The sequence below is a fragment of the Triplophysa rosa genome, linkage group LG16 (genome assembly GCF_024868665.1).
Source record: "Triplophysa rosa linkage group LG16, Trosa_1v2, whole genome shotgun sequence".
In the NCBI taxonomy this organism is placed as follows: Eukaryota; Metazoa; Chordata; class Actinopteri; order Cypriniformes; family Nemacheilidae; genus Triplophysa; species Triplophysa rosa.
In genome coordinates this window covers 4,469,417-4,486,575 of record NC_079905.1, presented here as the reverse complement: position 1 = coordinate 4,486,575, position 17,159 = coordinate 4,469,417, and the positions used below count along the sequence as shown (strand labels likewise).

The following is a 17,159-nucleotide window of genomic DNA, read 5'->3' as shown; positions in this document are numbered from 1 at the left end:
CAACTTTCTTCTTAATATCTTCTTTTGTGTTCTTCAGAAGAAAGTCATAAAGGTTTGAAATGGCAAAAGGGTGAGTAAATGGTGACAGAAATTACATTTTTGGGTGAACTATCACTTTTAAGTTTAGCCAAGTAACGGTTCTTCTGCTGATAACCCAAAATAACACAGACATAGCCTACTTTAACTGGCTAGCTAATGTAATTGACTTATTTCTTTTTCTTGCTTTCATAAATAATCTACAGGGACTCTATTCTTTGGAGATGTGTACCGGAAGTTAAGTTTGGACCACAAAAGTGTGCATGCGCAGGAACGTTTGTTTATGTTGTTGCTTTGAAAGCATCTATAGTCAGAAGTAGATGTATTACTGAAGGAGAGACAGTCTCATTTTTTTCATTTGAAAAAGTTATCAATAAATTAATATACAATTATTTTGGGAACTATTAAAGTGCAGTAGTACACTAAAATATAGATGAACTCAACAGATGAGGCCGGGAAAGTGTTGCGGAAAATGTTTGCGTCAAGTTTGTTTGGTGTTGCCAATGATACAAAATTTACATAATATTTGGCACTAAATGGATTGTATACATTGGTTTAAATCTGCTTTTGGGGTTGGTTTTTATTTCAAGTAAATATTTAGGATTAACCAGATAGGAAACGTATGTTAAAGATGTCATATTCTTAGTCCTTTCCAACAGTTTTTCGCCTTACTAAGTACTACTTTATTGCTCAAGTAAATGTGGCAATTATTGGTTTTGCAGTATTTATTAATTGTTGGAATTCATCCCACAAAAAGTACTTTGGTGGTACTACCAAAGATTGCTGCTGCCCGTCGTTCACTTAAGAAATGCCGGACATCTCATTTTAATGGGGGACCAAGCAAAATTCTCTCTCTGTCTCTTTCTTACTCTCTCTCTCGCTCTCTGATACAGTTACAAATAGTTTAAATAAAGTATTCCTTTCTAATATGCAGTCTGGGCGTCGTCATTTTACGACCGGCTGTCTCTTAAATGAGGAAAATGACAGAGTGGAAAATTAGAGTGGGAAATGTGTGACAGCACGGGAAAGGAGGCGAGAGCAGAGCGAAAAGCTGAGGCAGACGAAGAGGAAATCGAGAGAAAATGCTGACGTGCCGTCCCGGCTGGACGGGGTTTTAATTGATCACTCGTTCATGAAGGAGGGATGGAGCGAAGAAAGACGAGGGAGGGTGAGGAGTTAATGTGGGCGTAGGGGGCAGTGCCTGATTTACGAGGGAAAGCGCTCGCGTCTCACATGCTGTATACATCAGCCTAAAACTGCCTCAACCACCAAAACATTACAACAAAAGTGGGTTACAAACTACATTTCAATTACCATGAATTTAATTTGTATGTATGAGCATTTGAGCTAATAAGATTCTATTTGAACCAATGAGTAGTGAGGTCATAAAATATTGCCTGGTGTTCAAGTCGACATGAAAGGGAAACTAAATTTACTTCCAGACTGACAATGTGACATATTTGCAATTGAAGCCAAATGTAGGACAAGACTTGATTTTAGTCATTAAGAATCATTTAATTTGACATACCAAAGCCAGAGAGTGAATTTGTTGTGGAAGACTGGTATTCAATAGCTTTTCAAGACACCTCAATGGTTAAAGCCGTATAAACCAGTTCCTATATAAACTCAAGACTCTTATCATAATAAGCACTTCAATAAAACTCAACAATACTTTTTTATAATTTTCTAGGACGCTGGGTCAAAAAATATTGCTATATGTATATTGAAGTAATCCCATATAGCTCAATTTTCTTATCTCAACATGCTCTACGGCACCCAGTCGGTGCATCAATGAATAAAGATCGCATGTGTCTGCTATTACTGCGGCAGCCGTGGCTCGTCTGCCAGAGTAATTCACTCGCCCCTCTCTGTGAATGTGCTGTGCTGGCACATTGACTTGTCCAGATTTACCGTGCTCGCTCGGATAGAGAAAAAGAGGATATAGGGGAAAAAGAGAGCGCGTACATATGGCAAATAAAAAAGATGATGGGCACATGTTTTTAGATATATGATGACTGTGGGCAGGGAGTTGGAGAAGGACACTGAATCGAAGGTAAAACTGTGTGTTTAAGCATGGACAAGTTCTGTTAATCGAAGACGGATAGAATTGGTGGCTGTGTGAGAGAACGATAACACAAATTGTAATGATATACGAGTATATGCAACACATTAGTGGCAATGAGTGATCAAGATCGTGCTATAAGGTGTGAAATTATATAGCGGGACTCCCTAATGACCCCTTCATGACTAAACCCAGATTAAAAAGACCCTCTATCGGTTCAGAATGGATCAGGGTGGAATCATGATTATAATACACCATCTGCTGCAGCCATAAAAAGCAGCACATTTTGAAGATATATGAACGGCGCTCAGCTCCTGAAATCCTAATGAAAAGTACTCAAAATTGTTTTCAGTGTCCACAGGCTCTCTCTGTCCTCAAGACGCTAATACACAAATGTGTCCGCCGATGTCCTCCTGTGACGGCCTCCATGATATCGCTGGTATGCGGCCCACAATCAATGGCTTTTAATTAACAGGGTAAGATGGACTTGATCGATAATAATGACGAGGGAGAGGAGAGAGCGAGTGTGACTGAAGAAAAAGAGATGAGGTGTTTAGGGAAAATAAAACAAGATGCAAAGATGGAGGTCTGTAAATGAATATGGCAGAATGAGAGCCCACCCCATAAATCTACATTCTGTTCCTTACATAGAGCTCAGGTCCGTCCGTCAATGCAAAGATTTTTTTTCATGTTTTATCCTCCACCAGGCAAATCCGATCACTTACAGTAGGAAAGAAAGCAACCTCTCCTCATCAAGCCACATGAGCTTCCTGGACACAATGGTGTGATGCACTAAAGTTAAACACATAAGGGTTAGACATTTGTTGATCAAATCCTCATTCAAAGAGTTATATTGATGACTGTTTTCCTGTAAGAGTCTCCCGGGAGCGTGCTTTAACGCTCAAGCTCGCTAAAGACACCTTCAGTCCACCAGACTTACTACAAGTGGTCCTATGAGACTACCAGACTCACAAACACACACGGTAAGTGTTTGATGCTTTGAGTGAGTCAAAAGGGAGAGGCTTTGACGGACACAAACTCTTAATGCACAGCCGAGGTTTGAGGTAAAGTGGACCAGCACTTCATTGGGTTTGACCTATGCATCGTTGGAGTTTAGCGCCGTATTGATCCCGTCTAACCTTATGTACGGCTTCATCCTTCAGTTGTGCAACGGCAGTTAGCTTCTCGTTCCCCCTAAACTTTACAGTGCTGTTATGACGAAGTAATTATGTATGTAAACAGTGGGGGGTTGGGGGGAACGTGCTAAAGCATGTAAGTGCATGTTTATGTGCAGTCTGTGGTTTACAGTATGAAAAGTAGCTGCTTTATTTGGTTATGTTGTCCTATAAAGTATTGATTATTCACTGAAGGTTTACAATTAAAACACAAAATATAATATTTTTATCATTCACTTTTGTTAAATTTCAGACTTTAATTGTGTGGTATTGTTCTTACAGCAGACTGAATTATTGTTATTTCTAAACGTTTCTTTGCTATGATTTTTTTTTCAAAGTAATGAGAACAACGTTTATGTGCACTGGTTGACGTGTACCTCACCCCCTGCAATTCCATCGTGAACCACCAGGGGCGAACCCCTGCCGTAGGTAAATAAACCACGGTTGTATTTTAGTAGGCTAAAGTAACTATGGGAGATGAACGGCAAGAATGATTACAATTTGTATTACCATAGTTTTACTACAAATACCACTGTTAAACTATGGTTAATGTGGTGAGATAGTAATACATTTGCTGTTAATTTTCGTATTGGATACAGAACCCCATCTCCCACTGTGCAGAATGCATAACCTTAAAATTCCAAGGCGACGATAATGAACGGATGTTTCTTTATAAAATTTTGCGTTTTATGCTTTCAGCACATTTACCCTCTCATCTCATACAACTGTGCTTTTACAGTCCTAACATTTCAGTAGTGTATTATGTAACACCCTCAAAAAGACAGATTTAGTCCGATGTGCAAATAGCGCTACTTCTAGGCTACAATATTAATGCATGTTGATGGCTCTGTCAGTTCTCACCTGTTTCACTTCATGGTTTGCTAGCTCTGTTTACCTGCTTAAGGTTGTTCAAAGTCAACAGGCGGGGACGTTGTTGAGATCATTTTAGTCAGCAATAAAACGTAAAGCTACTACGGAGCCCCTTTAGGGACTTGGTGGTGGAAAAATATGAGAGGCGAGAGAAAAATAGTTTTTAAAGCTTTTGCGTTCCCCCGAGAAACATTACGTTCCCTCGCAAAACTTTTGCATTCGCGCGCAAAGATATTTGCGTTCTCTCGCAAAAGTTTTTAAACACGTCCTGTTGTCCCGCTCCGTATTAACAATGGAGCGGTACACAGTAGATTCCCGGACCAATAACACGTGAGCGAAACGTAGTCTTCCTCAAAACGAGAATATTTGATCTCTATGTCCGATGGGACCGTCTGCAAATTGACTGTAAACCCGAAAATCGTTTCTACAAAAATAGTCATTAATAACTTCAATGTTACACCAAATGCAGTTTACACTTTATGCTCTCCTGCTGAATTTAAACTGGTTTTAGTTATAGCCTATGTAGCACTGAAAGATACATTCGGTCTTGTCTCAGCCGGCTGCCGCATGAGATCAAGGCTCGGTTTGTGGAAAATTAAGATGGAGCTCATTGTTTACGTTACATATAGAATGAGGTGTCATTTGTGTTATAAGGACGTTTAGCTCACGAGTTATTGGTCCGGGAATCTGCGACTATAGACCAATGTTTACGGAGCTAGTCTCAAACTCTGCCAGCGAAACATTAAACATGAAGTGTTTGTCCGAACTTGCAGAATGTTTTGCGATAACGCGAATATATTTGCGAGGGAACGCAAAAGTTTTGCGAGGGAACGCAATGTTTCTCGGGGAACGCAAAAGTTTTGCAAGATAACGCAAAAGCTTTTAAAAAAAATCTCTTTCCTCTTATATTTTTTCCACATCCATGTCCCTAAAAGGGCTCCGTAAGCGACTGTGATCTCGTGCGCAATAAATAACGGTCGTCTTCAAACAAATTTCCTTAACACTTAAGGTCTTTGCACACACAGTCCGAATTTTTCGTATTTGTCATTCTAAAAATTGGACATGCACAGAAACCTTGCACAATGATTCCGATGCGTGCTTAGTGTAAATAGGAGCTGTCACTATTTTCACTTAGTGTAAATAGCATCTATTGTTCAGTTTCTCCTATAAACGCAATCGCGAATGGATCGATGGAGACCGCGAACAGCCCCGGGAACCCCGAAACCCCGCAGGTCTCCCGGATAACATAAATGTTGAGGTAAGGTCTTCTTGCATTTGGCACCGTGGCTAGGAAATCAGCACATACTATCCTGTTATCAAGCTGTTCCGCAATCATCTGCCACTTTATAATCCGAATTTTTGTTTATCATATAGTACTTTGTACTGCGAGACTAAGTGGACTCCATCCTGGATTTTGGCACTCGCTTGTACGGTGTCTCTGAATTGTCAAAACATCTCTCAAAATGCTTGCTACGGATGCGAAAAACACAGAATATCGATGTGAAAATATGATGGACAAAAATATCGGAGGCAGTGTGTAAATGTGATTTGACACAACGTGACATCGTATGAATTTTTTAACGTGCGAAAATTTTGGACGCATACTTCGGACTCAATGTGCATTGACCTTTACATTAGTCATAAAAACAGGTAGTCCCGCCCAAAACTCACACCATTGGCAGAGAACAGATTACATGACAAATTCCATATTGCACAGTTTCAGAAGCATACAATCAACCAACTAAATAAAAAGAAACAAACCACTTTCTTCAATAGATCCTTTTATTTAAAATAGTACAAGGTTTCACCTACATGATGTTTCTTAGTTTTTTCATAACTGGTTAGTTTAACCTTCACACATTTTAGATATAAAACTATGGTTTCCCAATATTATTGTTAATGTTTGCCATTAGCTAGGCTACATGAAATAATGCAACATCTTTCATCTCTCCTTATGCTTTATATCTCTGTTTGCTTACAAAGTCCCTCCCAACACCCAAAGGCCTTGTTTCAATACCTTTGATTTAGCAGAAAAATAAATTAACATTTCAGTCAGAAAGGCTACAAAGACTGTGTCAGCACTACATATAAGCAGTAAATTTACAGAATAAACAGACAAATAGCCGATAAATTTCAAATTCGCATGTCGCCCCCTGCATCGCAAATAAACAGATTTTCCAAAACGCACAGGGTAACACTTAAACATTAATAATACTTTCAAGGCGGCCCTATAATGTGAAAAAAAAAACACTCAATGGGAGGCTAAGCGTAGGTTAGTGTCTTAAATTTTATAATGGCCTTAATCTGCATTTCAAGTTAATTACAAAAAGTCTTATTAATATCATAAATACATTCTGGTACATTCAGATTCTTTTTTTTCCGGGCACATCGACACAAAATGAACACTGACCAAACAATTATTATTTTATAGCGCTGGTGAATATTGCATGGTTCACACTTTTCTAACAAACGATACAAAAGTGTCGCACCTGCACTCCTGACAAAAGGACAAATTACACAACCATAATACACACAAGGTTTTTTCTTTATTCACATTGATCAAACTAATAACCTTAACAGGAAAATCATTAGGACCGAAGACAAAAATTAAGTTGGCCAATTCTGTAAATAGGCTTTAGGCCCAAAGACGACGTTTGCTACGTTACTGCCAAGGTTATAGGAGCCTGTACTCTAACCAGAGAGCAATCTGATGTAGAACACACACACACAACCTCTCACACTCATTGATCAGGGTTTAGAAGCCAAGCAGACTTAAGCATTGAATTAACTGATTTCACGCTGTATTGTGCTGGAATGGTGGAAGCTTCTACTTTGCAATAAATGTGCATGTGTGGTGTGTGTGGGGGGGGTTTACAAACAATAAACTAAACCGAATACAACTAAATCTCCTTCATATCCACACACGCAGTGCAATAAACAGCTATCGGATTGAATGGGATGTTGGGGCCTCCTACTGGCATCTTCACCAATCTACACTAAAATAAAATATCAGCGCAACAGATTTGTGTCTGGGATGTCCTTCATTAGAATTACACAATAAACAAACACAACAACACACATTTCCAATGTCAGTGCTCCCAGAGACTTCCTTACTCTCATTTCATTCTCAATGCAAGTAAATGTTTTGGGGTAAACGCAAGTCATCGATACTGGGTCATCGACAATTCTCTCGATTTTCTACACCATTTTACTAATGCATTTATTTTTTAAGGCATGGCTTCACCCTCTCCTATATTCTCCTTTCTATAATAACTGTGATGCAGTCGCTGATTCAGATCACAAAGTGTGTTACTATGCTGCCCATATAACAATCCCCATTCCCAATACACCTCTCCTTCAGCCCATGCTTAAAACATCCCAGCCAACAGAAATAAGTCTCCTAAACCGATGGCACGGAAGATCTCTAGTTGTCGTTTTATGCGTTGTACACTTACACTTACGAACAAAATGAAGGCAGAACCCAAGAGTGGTCTTTATGCGATGTGAAACAGTTTGGTTATGCGTCTACCTCGCCATAATAATAATGGCATTTTGTGTTGCCAAAGTGACGTGTTTGCCATGTGGAATGCTCTGCATATGAAAAGGCACACTTTTGTCTCCGTGGAAACATGGTTGGTATGGCGTCACCAGGGTGTTGCAGTGGTAGCGTGTCGTTATGGTGGTCCTTTCTGGTGTGACGATTCAGCGCATTTTATGCGATTTCACTTTGACAGGAAGCATTAGGACGTGGCAATCTCGCCCCCTAGGTGGCACCAACCCTTCTGTTGCTCCAGCGGGGAGAGATAATCTGCAACACGGGTTTCAGTTGCATTATTGACAGTTTTAGAGCATTTCCAATTTCCAGCTACCATCTGTTTGCATGTTTAATAGTTGCCTCTAATTTTTTTAATAAAAAGTTTTACCTATAAAAAAAGTAGTACTTGACATACACAAGATTACAGGCTAATGCTTTGCTATTTCATTTTCATAAAGCAGGTGATTAACTGAACTTATTTTTCATGCCGCTGCAACATGTCGGTATAACTTTCAAGACTTCTGTCATATTTGCGGGCGACAAAATATACCTGATGTACTTTTAATTTGAGCGTTCACAAAAAACTTAAGTAAAAAAAACACAATTTAATGCAACACATTCTGTATTGATTTTTGCCTCTTTTGTATTGCACTTGAAATGAAGGCATCTATTATTTGTTCAATAAAAAAGCACATTTGCTGTCCGCATTAGAAGTGCTTCCAATCGGTCACACCCTACGCTGCATCTAAAAGAAAGCGTTTCCTGCGTTTTGTTTACATAACAGAAATGAATACATTTCTATTGTTTGATCTGTCGAAAAGTGGCATGATTCATTTTACACACCTACTGTTCAAATGACATGTGATTTCATATCCACTCAAGTGTATGCGAGATAAAAATTAACCAGTATTTCTGGTTTCCGTTTATGTGCATCACATGATGACACTCAGACAAAAATAATGTGTGTGTGCGCGTGATAAGAGGACATCTTACCATTATTACTACAGTTCTTATTTCCTTTGTCCGAGGCCTCTTCTTCAACCTGTTAGAGAAACACATCCACATTAACAACCAATGACACTGACGTTAATGAAACATAAGGCAGAAATGTGTTGAAGTTAATACCTCTTTCCTCCATTTAAGCTCACAGAAAATCCTTTCAAAGCACTCGTGCATGTAGTTAAACTAAAGAAGAGAACAAGCACAGGTCAGGGCTTATCTCTGTTCCACGTGCTCCACGTTCACATGAATGGTACTCTAACCATTTCCAATATTTTTGGAAATATTTTGTTGTATAGTCGTAATGTACGTGAGCAACGGTGCACGACTTACATAAGGAGTGAAAATTTTAACCCAGCGAGGTTTCTTCTCTCCCCGCACATACTCGAAACAGAAGGCCATACCCTCTTCATCTGTGTCCCATCTCTGCATCTCTGACCATTCAAACATTATCACCTGATTCTGCGAGCAAAGACAAACACTTAAACAAGAATACATACACCACACTACAATCAAGCAGGTTATCCCCCAAAATCTGTTATAATCTTAAAAAACTGACACAGACTTTCTTCAGACAGCATCTACATATGTCCTTACAAAAACTTAACTCGCATAACTGTAGCTGTGAGTTTTTATGTTTTATATTGATAGACAAGCTCAAGCCCCGCTCACCTCCAAAGTGCCATCCTCCGTGCAAGCGTGCAGTTTGAAATGCTTCATGCCAATGGCCGTGATCACGTGACCTTTCCTCCGCGAGTCACATGCACAGTGAGGGAATGCGACCTCGTTGTATCCCTCGCACGAGCGCAGAAGACTCAGATACTGAACGAGAGAGAGATCACAGGAGAAAAGACATTCATTTTATGTTAAAGAAATTTTTGAAAAAGATTTTGCTTAAATAATTCATATTGTAGTCAACTTTTTATTTTAGCTATTAACATATTAAAAATAAAAACAATATTTTGCCACAGATGAAGGTTTTGATACCGTTGTCATCTTCCTCTGTTCTGCTAATTTCTGCAACTGATAAGCTTTATCTTCTGCTTTAATGAATCCCTTCTTTACATCATCCTGTGCCTGGACAACAGAGAGAGAGAGAGATGTAGGTGATGAGATCAGCTTCGGGTGTTTACACCTGTTCAACATCTGCCTGGAGTGATCTGATCACACGTGGTCGGAGGATTGAAAATAGGTATAGTTCAGCCAAATTAAAAAATTTGGTCAAAATTGAATCACCCTCATGTCATTCAAAACCTGTATATGACTATTTCTTCTGCGGAACACAAAAGCAGATATTTTGAGCAATGTCTCAGTGGTTTTGTGTCCAATGCAATAGAAGTCAACGTGGTACAATGTAGTTTGGTTTCCAACGTTCTTCAAAATATCTTCTTTTGTGTTCAGCAAATGACATGTGGATGAATTTTCATTTTTAAATAAACTATGCCTTCAAGTTGAATAACTGAATGGAAGGAAGTGCTTTATAGGGACACAAACAAAGGCATCTTCTGTGAGTTTAGTTCTTCAGCTATGCAAATATTGGTGACTATGCAAAGCTATACTAAACGAAGAAGGGGAACTATATAATGCTTGAACTAGACACCATGCTGCCTGTACAAAGTCCATTTGCAGCATTTACGATCTGCATTTACTGTAAATTGTATAGTGAAGTACTTGTGTTCACAGAAGTCTAAAATAAAAAGTAAGAAACATTCTTGTTCAAAACATTTGATGTATTTGGTGTAGCGATCCTCATACTCGTATAACATCTCAGTCCAACCAAACTATGTAAACGATGCAGGAAAACCATGAGCCGAGGATTAGTGGCTACTGCACATGCTCAGAACACGAGTCATGGTGGCCAAGATGTTCAAGCCTCACCATTTGGTATTCAGCAACTTAACTCATGTTGTTACTCACACAATACTTATTTACATAACCAAACCTAAAATGTAAAACTTAGGAAAACAAAGGGGTCAGTAGAATGTTGCAGATCGGCAGACCAACTAAGCAGATAATTGAGTAAATGATGCTGTACTGATATGAAACAGGCTCGTGGGACTGACCTGATGAAAGCAGTAATGAAGGGCCAGAGGGTTTTCCCGCATCACTTCCTCTTCCTGTGTGCTGAAGAGCCACTTTCGCATTGTGAGACACGTCCCGGGCACTGCTGAGGTGTAGTTCTGAACATACAGCTTGTGTGGGAACTCATTAGGAGCTAATTTTCGCACTTCGGAGAAAACAGAGAAAATTCCTTTTAAGACACAGTCACAAGATATCTAAATGTGTTTAAGCATCCATAAAGTTTCCATAGTTGTAATGACTGACTTAATTCAGTTTGGTTAAAAATAAACAAAGGCAAGTTATTGATCGAGTACATAAAGAAAATGTCCGAAACTGTCTTAAAGGTTCACCCAAAAATGAAAATTTCATTTACTCACCCTCAAGTTCTTGGCCACCATTGACTACCATAGTAGGAAAAATTGCTTAAAAACATATATAATATAGAAAATATAAAGTAGATATTTTGAAGAATGTAGGAAAGCAAACAGTTCTGGGACACTTTTGACTACCGTTTTAATTTTCCCTACTATGGTGGTCAATGGTGGCCACGAACGGTTTGGGTACAGAGAAACATCATTCTCTGTGTTCATCAGAACAAAGAAAGCTACACAGATTTGGAACAACTTGAGGGCGAGTAAATGATGGCAGAATTTTTATTTTTAAGTAAACTGTCCCTTTAAATAAGGCAGGGAGAGATTGCTCACCAAACGAGTGGTTTATAACTTCAAAAAGAGCAAAGTAACTGGCCAAGGTGCTGTCCATTCCAACCTTCACGACGAGAGCCTACAAAAAAGAAAAGTGATACTCGATCTCTCGGATGAACATTTGATCTGGTGTTGGAGAGGTCACAGGTGAATGACTTGATATCAGAATATTCATTGTGTTATATGAATATCATGTGACACACTAGATGTCTACCAGCTGGTGTTGTGTGTATATGACCAGGTGACAATTTACCTGGTAAACCTGGTCAGTGGTGCTGTTCTTCCGGACCCTCACTGAGACTGTGGTTTTATCAGGCAGCGCTATCCGTAACTCCACATCCGACACACCGTTGTAGTTCTATAAAGCATAAGGCACACCGAGTTAGTGAGCTAAACGACAGAATTATTTTCATGCAGATCTGCATGCAAATACTCGCCTCATTTGTTTCAGAGAGAAATTCTTGCATGATTTCACTCTCACCCATAACCCGTACGGAACACACTGTAGGAACAAAGAAACAGGACGTTTAATTATAGCACAAAAAAACCCATATTAAATCTCATGCAAATACCACAAGCTCTCTGACTCGTGCTAGTGCATGCATCTGTATAAAGTCAAAACTGCATACTAACCACTTCCATACCGGTTGAATGCATAGGTATATCAAAACATGACTAAAGCAAAACACGCCTGATGCAAAACAGATGTGCATAACAGCAGTGTATACATTTTCATGTGCAAATAGTTTCAATAGTTTCTTCCATCTTAGCTTAATATGCAACCAAATGTAACCACTGTGGCTCCTGGCACTCACAAAACAAAACCTGACATAACTTCTGCTGACTTGACTCGTGACCAATGGCATGAGTTTGTCTGTCATCCGCATCTCACCTCTCTCCAGATATTCCTCCAGTCCCCTCCGGCGTACATCCAGCTGCTGTTCAGACATGGAGAAGGGCCATTTCCCCGGCAGCTTTGGGAAATTATAGTTGGAAAACTCTCTCTTGAGGTTCTGATGAAGTATCGCAAACTCCCGGTAACGCTTTGAGCACAGCTGTCTCCCTGACATATACACATTATAGACCTAAAACCAGACAATTAGGAAACAGATTTTAAAGATTAATCACAGATGCACTCATATACATTTTGTAAAGTTCATAAATTAGGGCGGCAACAAATTCCATTTCTATTCTCACTGTCCTGCTAAGCTAGCTTATTTGAAATAAGAATCATAAGCCAACAAACAGCCTGAAAGTAGGTAACAAAATGGCAGAACATACCACAAATTTTTCCGAGTGCTGCTCCAAGTGTTTGTATGTGGGGATTGAAATGGGCACAGCCTGTTTGTCACCATAGTCGTAATTGGGCGTCACCGAACCTTCATCACCAGGCTCAAGCCCGTCTGCTTCCTGTGCCGGCACAGAGAGGACGGTCAACGCCAGCTCTCTCTCTCCAGCCCTGATCAGATCCACCACCTGCTTGTGTGTCGCCCCTTCTACGCTCACCCCATTACTGCAGGAGAGAGAGAAAAAGTGTGTCAGGTCTCATGTGGGAAATATTTACATAAAGCATATATTAAAATGCCATCCACATTAACCAGCTGGTGTGACCACGCCACGGAACCAAATAAAACTATTTCAAAGGTTTAACTGTGGTCAGCGGTCACATTCAAATCAACCTTTTTGTATGTCAAAATGTCAAAGCATGAACAGAACAACATACTACATCAACCCCACAAACAGTTTCGATTGGTCATCAGGCAATGAGAAGAAAATGTATCATCTATAGATCTATAAAAAAAAAACTAAACTTAAAAACAAAACAAAGACTAAATTAAAAATGCCATTAAAGCAAAGACTTCTTTCTTCAGCACAAATGAAGTAAAACATTTCAACTAGTGTTGGGCGATATTCGCGTTCTATCGCCAGCCTGTGGATCGCCGATAGACGATAGTATCCAGGGGCGGGGCGATTTACGCATTTATCTATGACAAGCTGGATTTTTGGACAAAAAACAGAAGCTTACGTGACTGAAATTAGCATTCTATCAGAGTGTAAGTTCAGTGCAACATTGTTACTTCCAACCGCGACCTTTTAAACGAGAGAAAGTAAACTTGCTGTAAGTCAATATCATTTATCCAAACGCGTCATTGATGCCCGCGTGCGCTGTTCTTACTTGATTGCAAACGGGAACAACTCGTGCGCTGGTTTTAAACCCTCACGCGCATTGAACATACCACTGTGTTTGCAATTTGCAACATATATTGGTAAATAATAAAGATTATATAGTTAATGTCATAGTTTAATCCGATTCAACACATAAAAACCTGCAGCATGACTGAAATATGTTGATTAATGAGTTTGTAACAGGAACAAGCTGTTGTGTAATGTGACGTTCACATGACCGGCTCATGACAGCAAACAAGGAATTATTCCATGAGATGTGAAAACTTCCTTATTTCAGTGGAGGAGTACTTTTATAGTGAAACATGCGAACGAAGGAGGAATCATATGTACACGTCACCGTTAACTGTGCCATAACATGTTACCATAAATTCGCAACATTTTATTGCATAACCCAATTCCAAATATGCTTGTTTCTTTCTAAAACTTTCTAAATATGTTCATCCTGTTGAACAGAAGGAGGAGATGCTCAAGTCCAAGAATGGAAAGCAGTCCATCTCATATAAATAAACATTTTAAAGATACTCCTTCCTTAAAGGAGTTCCTCAGGAAATCAGCCTTGGCTTAGCCTAATGTGTTATGGCTATTAGGAGACATTTATTAAGAAAAGATTTATTAAAATAAGTAAACAAATTATAGCATTATAGCTCAACCAATCGAGAAAGTTTATAAATCTATTGATTTATAAATACAACAATGTTTCATATATTCCAAGCACCCAGACACACATTACACAGAGCACTCACAATGACCTAAATGCTCAAGAATTTCCAGAGCATGTTTCAACGTTAAACAAAGTTAAGGGCACATCGTTAATGGTGTAAATCGATGTGGTAACCCTGAGTTTTACGTCCTTAATAACATTATCAGTTTCAGTCACTAGTTCCTTTCATCTCCTTCCGTTATTTTAGGGAGGTGAAATGTTTTCTTGACATTTTTACTGAACGTAATATGACAAGACTGGACAAACTTAGCAGCATCTAACATGCCACTCAACCAGCTCATAGTAAATATGAATATATTACTACTATTACCACTGTTGAATGTAAAAACTCTCAGTTTCCTGACACAAGTTGTGTACAGTCAGCAACACTTTGACAGGCTGTGACGAATGGTGCCTTTGTTTACACACATACCATGAGTCTATCTATTGTACACAAATGACATGATAGTGCCTCGAGTTCAGGTGATAAAGACTGCCTGGGGAAAAGACAGCACATCACCATGCAACGTACTGACAGGAACTAACCTATACTGTACCTCTGTGAGCATATTCTTGTGGCTTGACTTTGTTTTCAGTATACATAATGGCGGATACTGTTGCCTCCCACGAAACCGTCTCATTTTAATAATGCTGATCATGTTACACAGAATTATCAGGTGAATTCATAAAGCCGGGGTCAAACGTCAGCCAAAAATTGCATTGTATTTCAATGTCTCTAATTCATGAGTGTGATGTTTTACTTCAAGTTTGCTTGTCATTTTTATCGATGATTTTTTTTCAGCACCAAACTAGAATGTTATTGTTAACATTTGCAAGCACGAGAATGTATAATACATAATTAAAAAAAAAGCGAAACATTAGAAACACAAATAAAACTAGGGCTGCATAACGATTAATCGCGACTAATCGTTTGCAGAATAAACGTTTTTGTTTACATAATATATGTTGGTGTACTGCGTATGATAATTATGTATATATAAATACACGTACATGCATGTACTGTATATAATTAAGAAATATGTAACTTTTGATATGTTTTATATTTATATATATAATTTATATTATATATAAATATGAAATATATTTTTTCTTAAAATCATGCATCCATGTGTGTGTATTTATAAATACATAATTATCACACACAGTACACCAACATATATTATGTAAACAAAAACGTTTATTCTGCAAACGATTAGTCGCGATTAATCGTTATGCAGCCCAATTATTTGAAGGGTGACATGTCAGGCTTTGCTAAAGTTACCTAATGATGACTCAATGATGGCTTAATACAGAAAATGCCACAAAAAAGACTTAAAATGTCACATGAACGACAAAGAGTCTCAAAGTTTAGATATTCGGGTATTGCTGGTATTCTGAATGTAACAACATAGGATGTACGTATACATAAAAAGCAATACATTTAGTTATATCAGTAAGATATGACTGGCTACTCTACATAGTTCTGTCACTAGTTCAACAGTCGTTTTTGGACTTTTTATGGACAAAGAAAGATCAATTAAACGTATATCTTAAGACAAATAAGGTATATTAAGAGAGTTATATCTGTTATATTAAGTGAGAGATGTTTTCACAGCGTCGATGATGATGCGACGTTTGTCACATACAGCCAACATGAATTACTGAATGAACCGAATCAATGACCCTGTTGCACGACAATAGTTGTATAGAACGTATAACATTTGAGAACGCCACAATGCGCCTTTAGTACGTCTTATCTGCTCAACAACTCTTACATAATGATCTATTTACTGCTCCCAACGGGACGTGTTGGCATGCAGGGCCAAGAAAGCTCAAACAAGTCAACAGAACCCTGCGTTACCTCGCGTTTCGCGTAAAAACAACGTAAAACAATCAGCGTAACGCGTACATACACTGAACTGATTGGAACAATGTTCCAGCGTCAAACGTTTCAAGTGATCGTGACATCACCGCATAGAACGCAGTGAGATTGATACATTGTAACGGATAGACAGCAGCGCAATTCCAAAGATAAAATGAGAAATAATGTGGCAAATAAACGACTTACACCTCTAGAATCCTATCTCCTTTCACGATCCCGGCCCGATCCGCCGCGCCTCCGGGTAACACGGCGCTGACATGCTGAAGAGGAGCGTACAGCTCCCCGTTAATGCTCCGCAGCTGGCCGCCTTCGCTCACTTGACCGCGTACGTTGAATCCGTAACCCGACTCCGATTTGACTATCCGAACCGCGCGCGGACCCGAAGTCAGCACGGTCGGGGTCTGGCTCCCAGAACCGCCCGTCGAGTCGACCATCCCGGATCCGTTCACGCTGGACGTTGTGGGTAACAGCGTCGGAGGAGCGGGCCGAGCGGTCTCGTCTCCCTCGATTTCCGCCATCTTTAACTCGGGTTTTACCCCCCTCTCCTGCTGTAGGCCTGAACATTCAAAACAACAGCCCAGAAAAACGCTAGACCCTCCCAGCCATCACAAGACTGCTTATACTTTCCTTCACTATTCTGTATAAATAGGTCCTTTAGAGGGGGCACGAGGGCCACTGTGGATTTGTCAGTTTGTTTTGGTGAATGATGCAATTTTGTTTACAAATGGAGTTGCAGCTGGTGGCATAATGGAAAACTCCATTTCAAAGTATTTTCAAAGCACTTCATCACGTCGTCAGAGAAGTCAATGTAACGAATGTGAAAGTTGTGTTAGAACCAAACTGTTCTTGAGCACACGGGTAGACTTGTGTTAGAGCGACACCTAGTGACATTGTTCCAGTCAGACAGGTCTGACGACAGTGACTATTTTAGCTATTTAGATGTCCACT

The 17,159-nt window shown here is 39.3% G+C and overlaps 1 protein-coding gene across 1 annotated transcript; it reads right to left on the bottom strand.

Annotated features, from left to right (window-relative positions):
• Positions 1–5,914: 5,914 nt before the first annotated feature.
• Positions 5,915–16,934, bottom strand: snx27a (sorting nexin 27a). Its single transcript, XM_057355435.1, has 13 exons — positions 16,398–16,934; positions 12,724–12,955; positions 12,335–12,527; positions 11,880–11,944; positions 11,696–11,800; positions 11,443–11,521; positions 10,741–10,904; positions 9,665–9,754; positions 9,350–9,499; positions 9,011–9,139; positions 8,804–8,863; positions 8,672–8,720; positions 5,915–7,951 (listed from the first exon to the last, which is right to left on the bottom strand). The coding sequence occupies exons 1-13, from the start codon at positions 16,727–16,729 to the stop codon at positions 7,884–7,886; spliced, it is 1,716 nt and encodes a 571-aa protein (XP_057211418.1). The 5' UTR covers positions 16,730–16,934; the 3' UTR covers positions 5,915–7,883.
• Between the last annotated feature and the right edge of the window lie 225 nt (positions 16,935–17,159).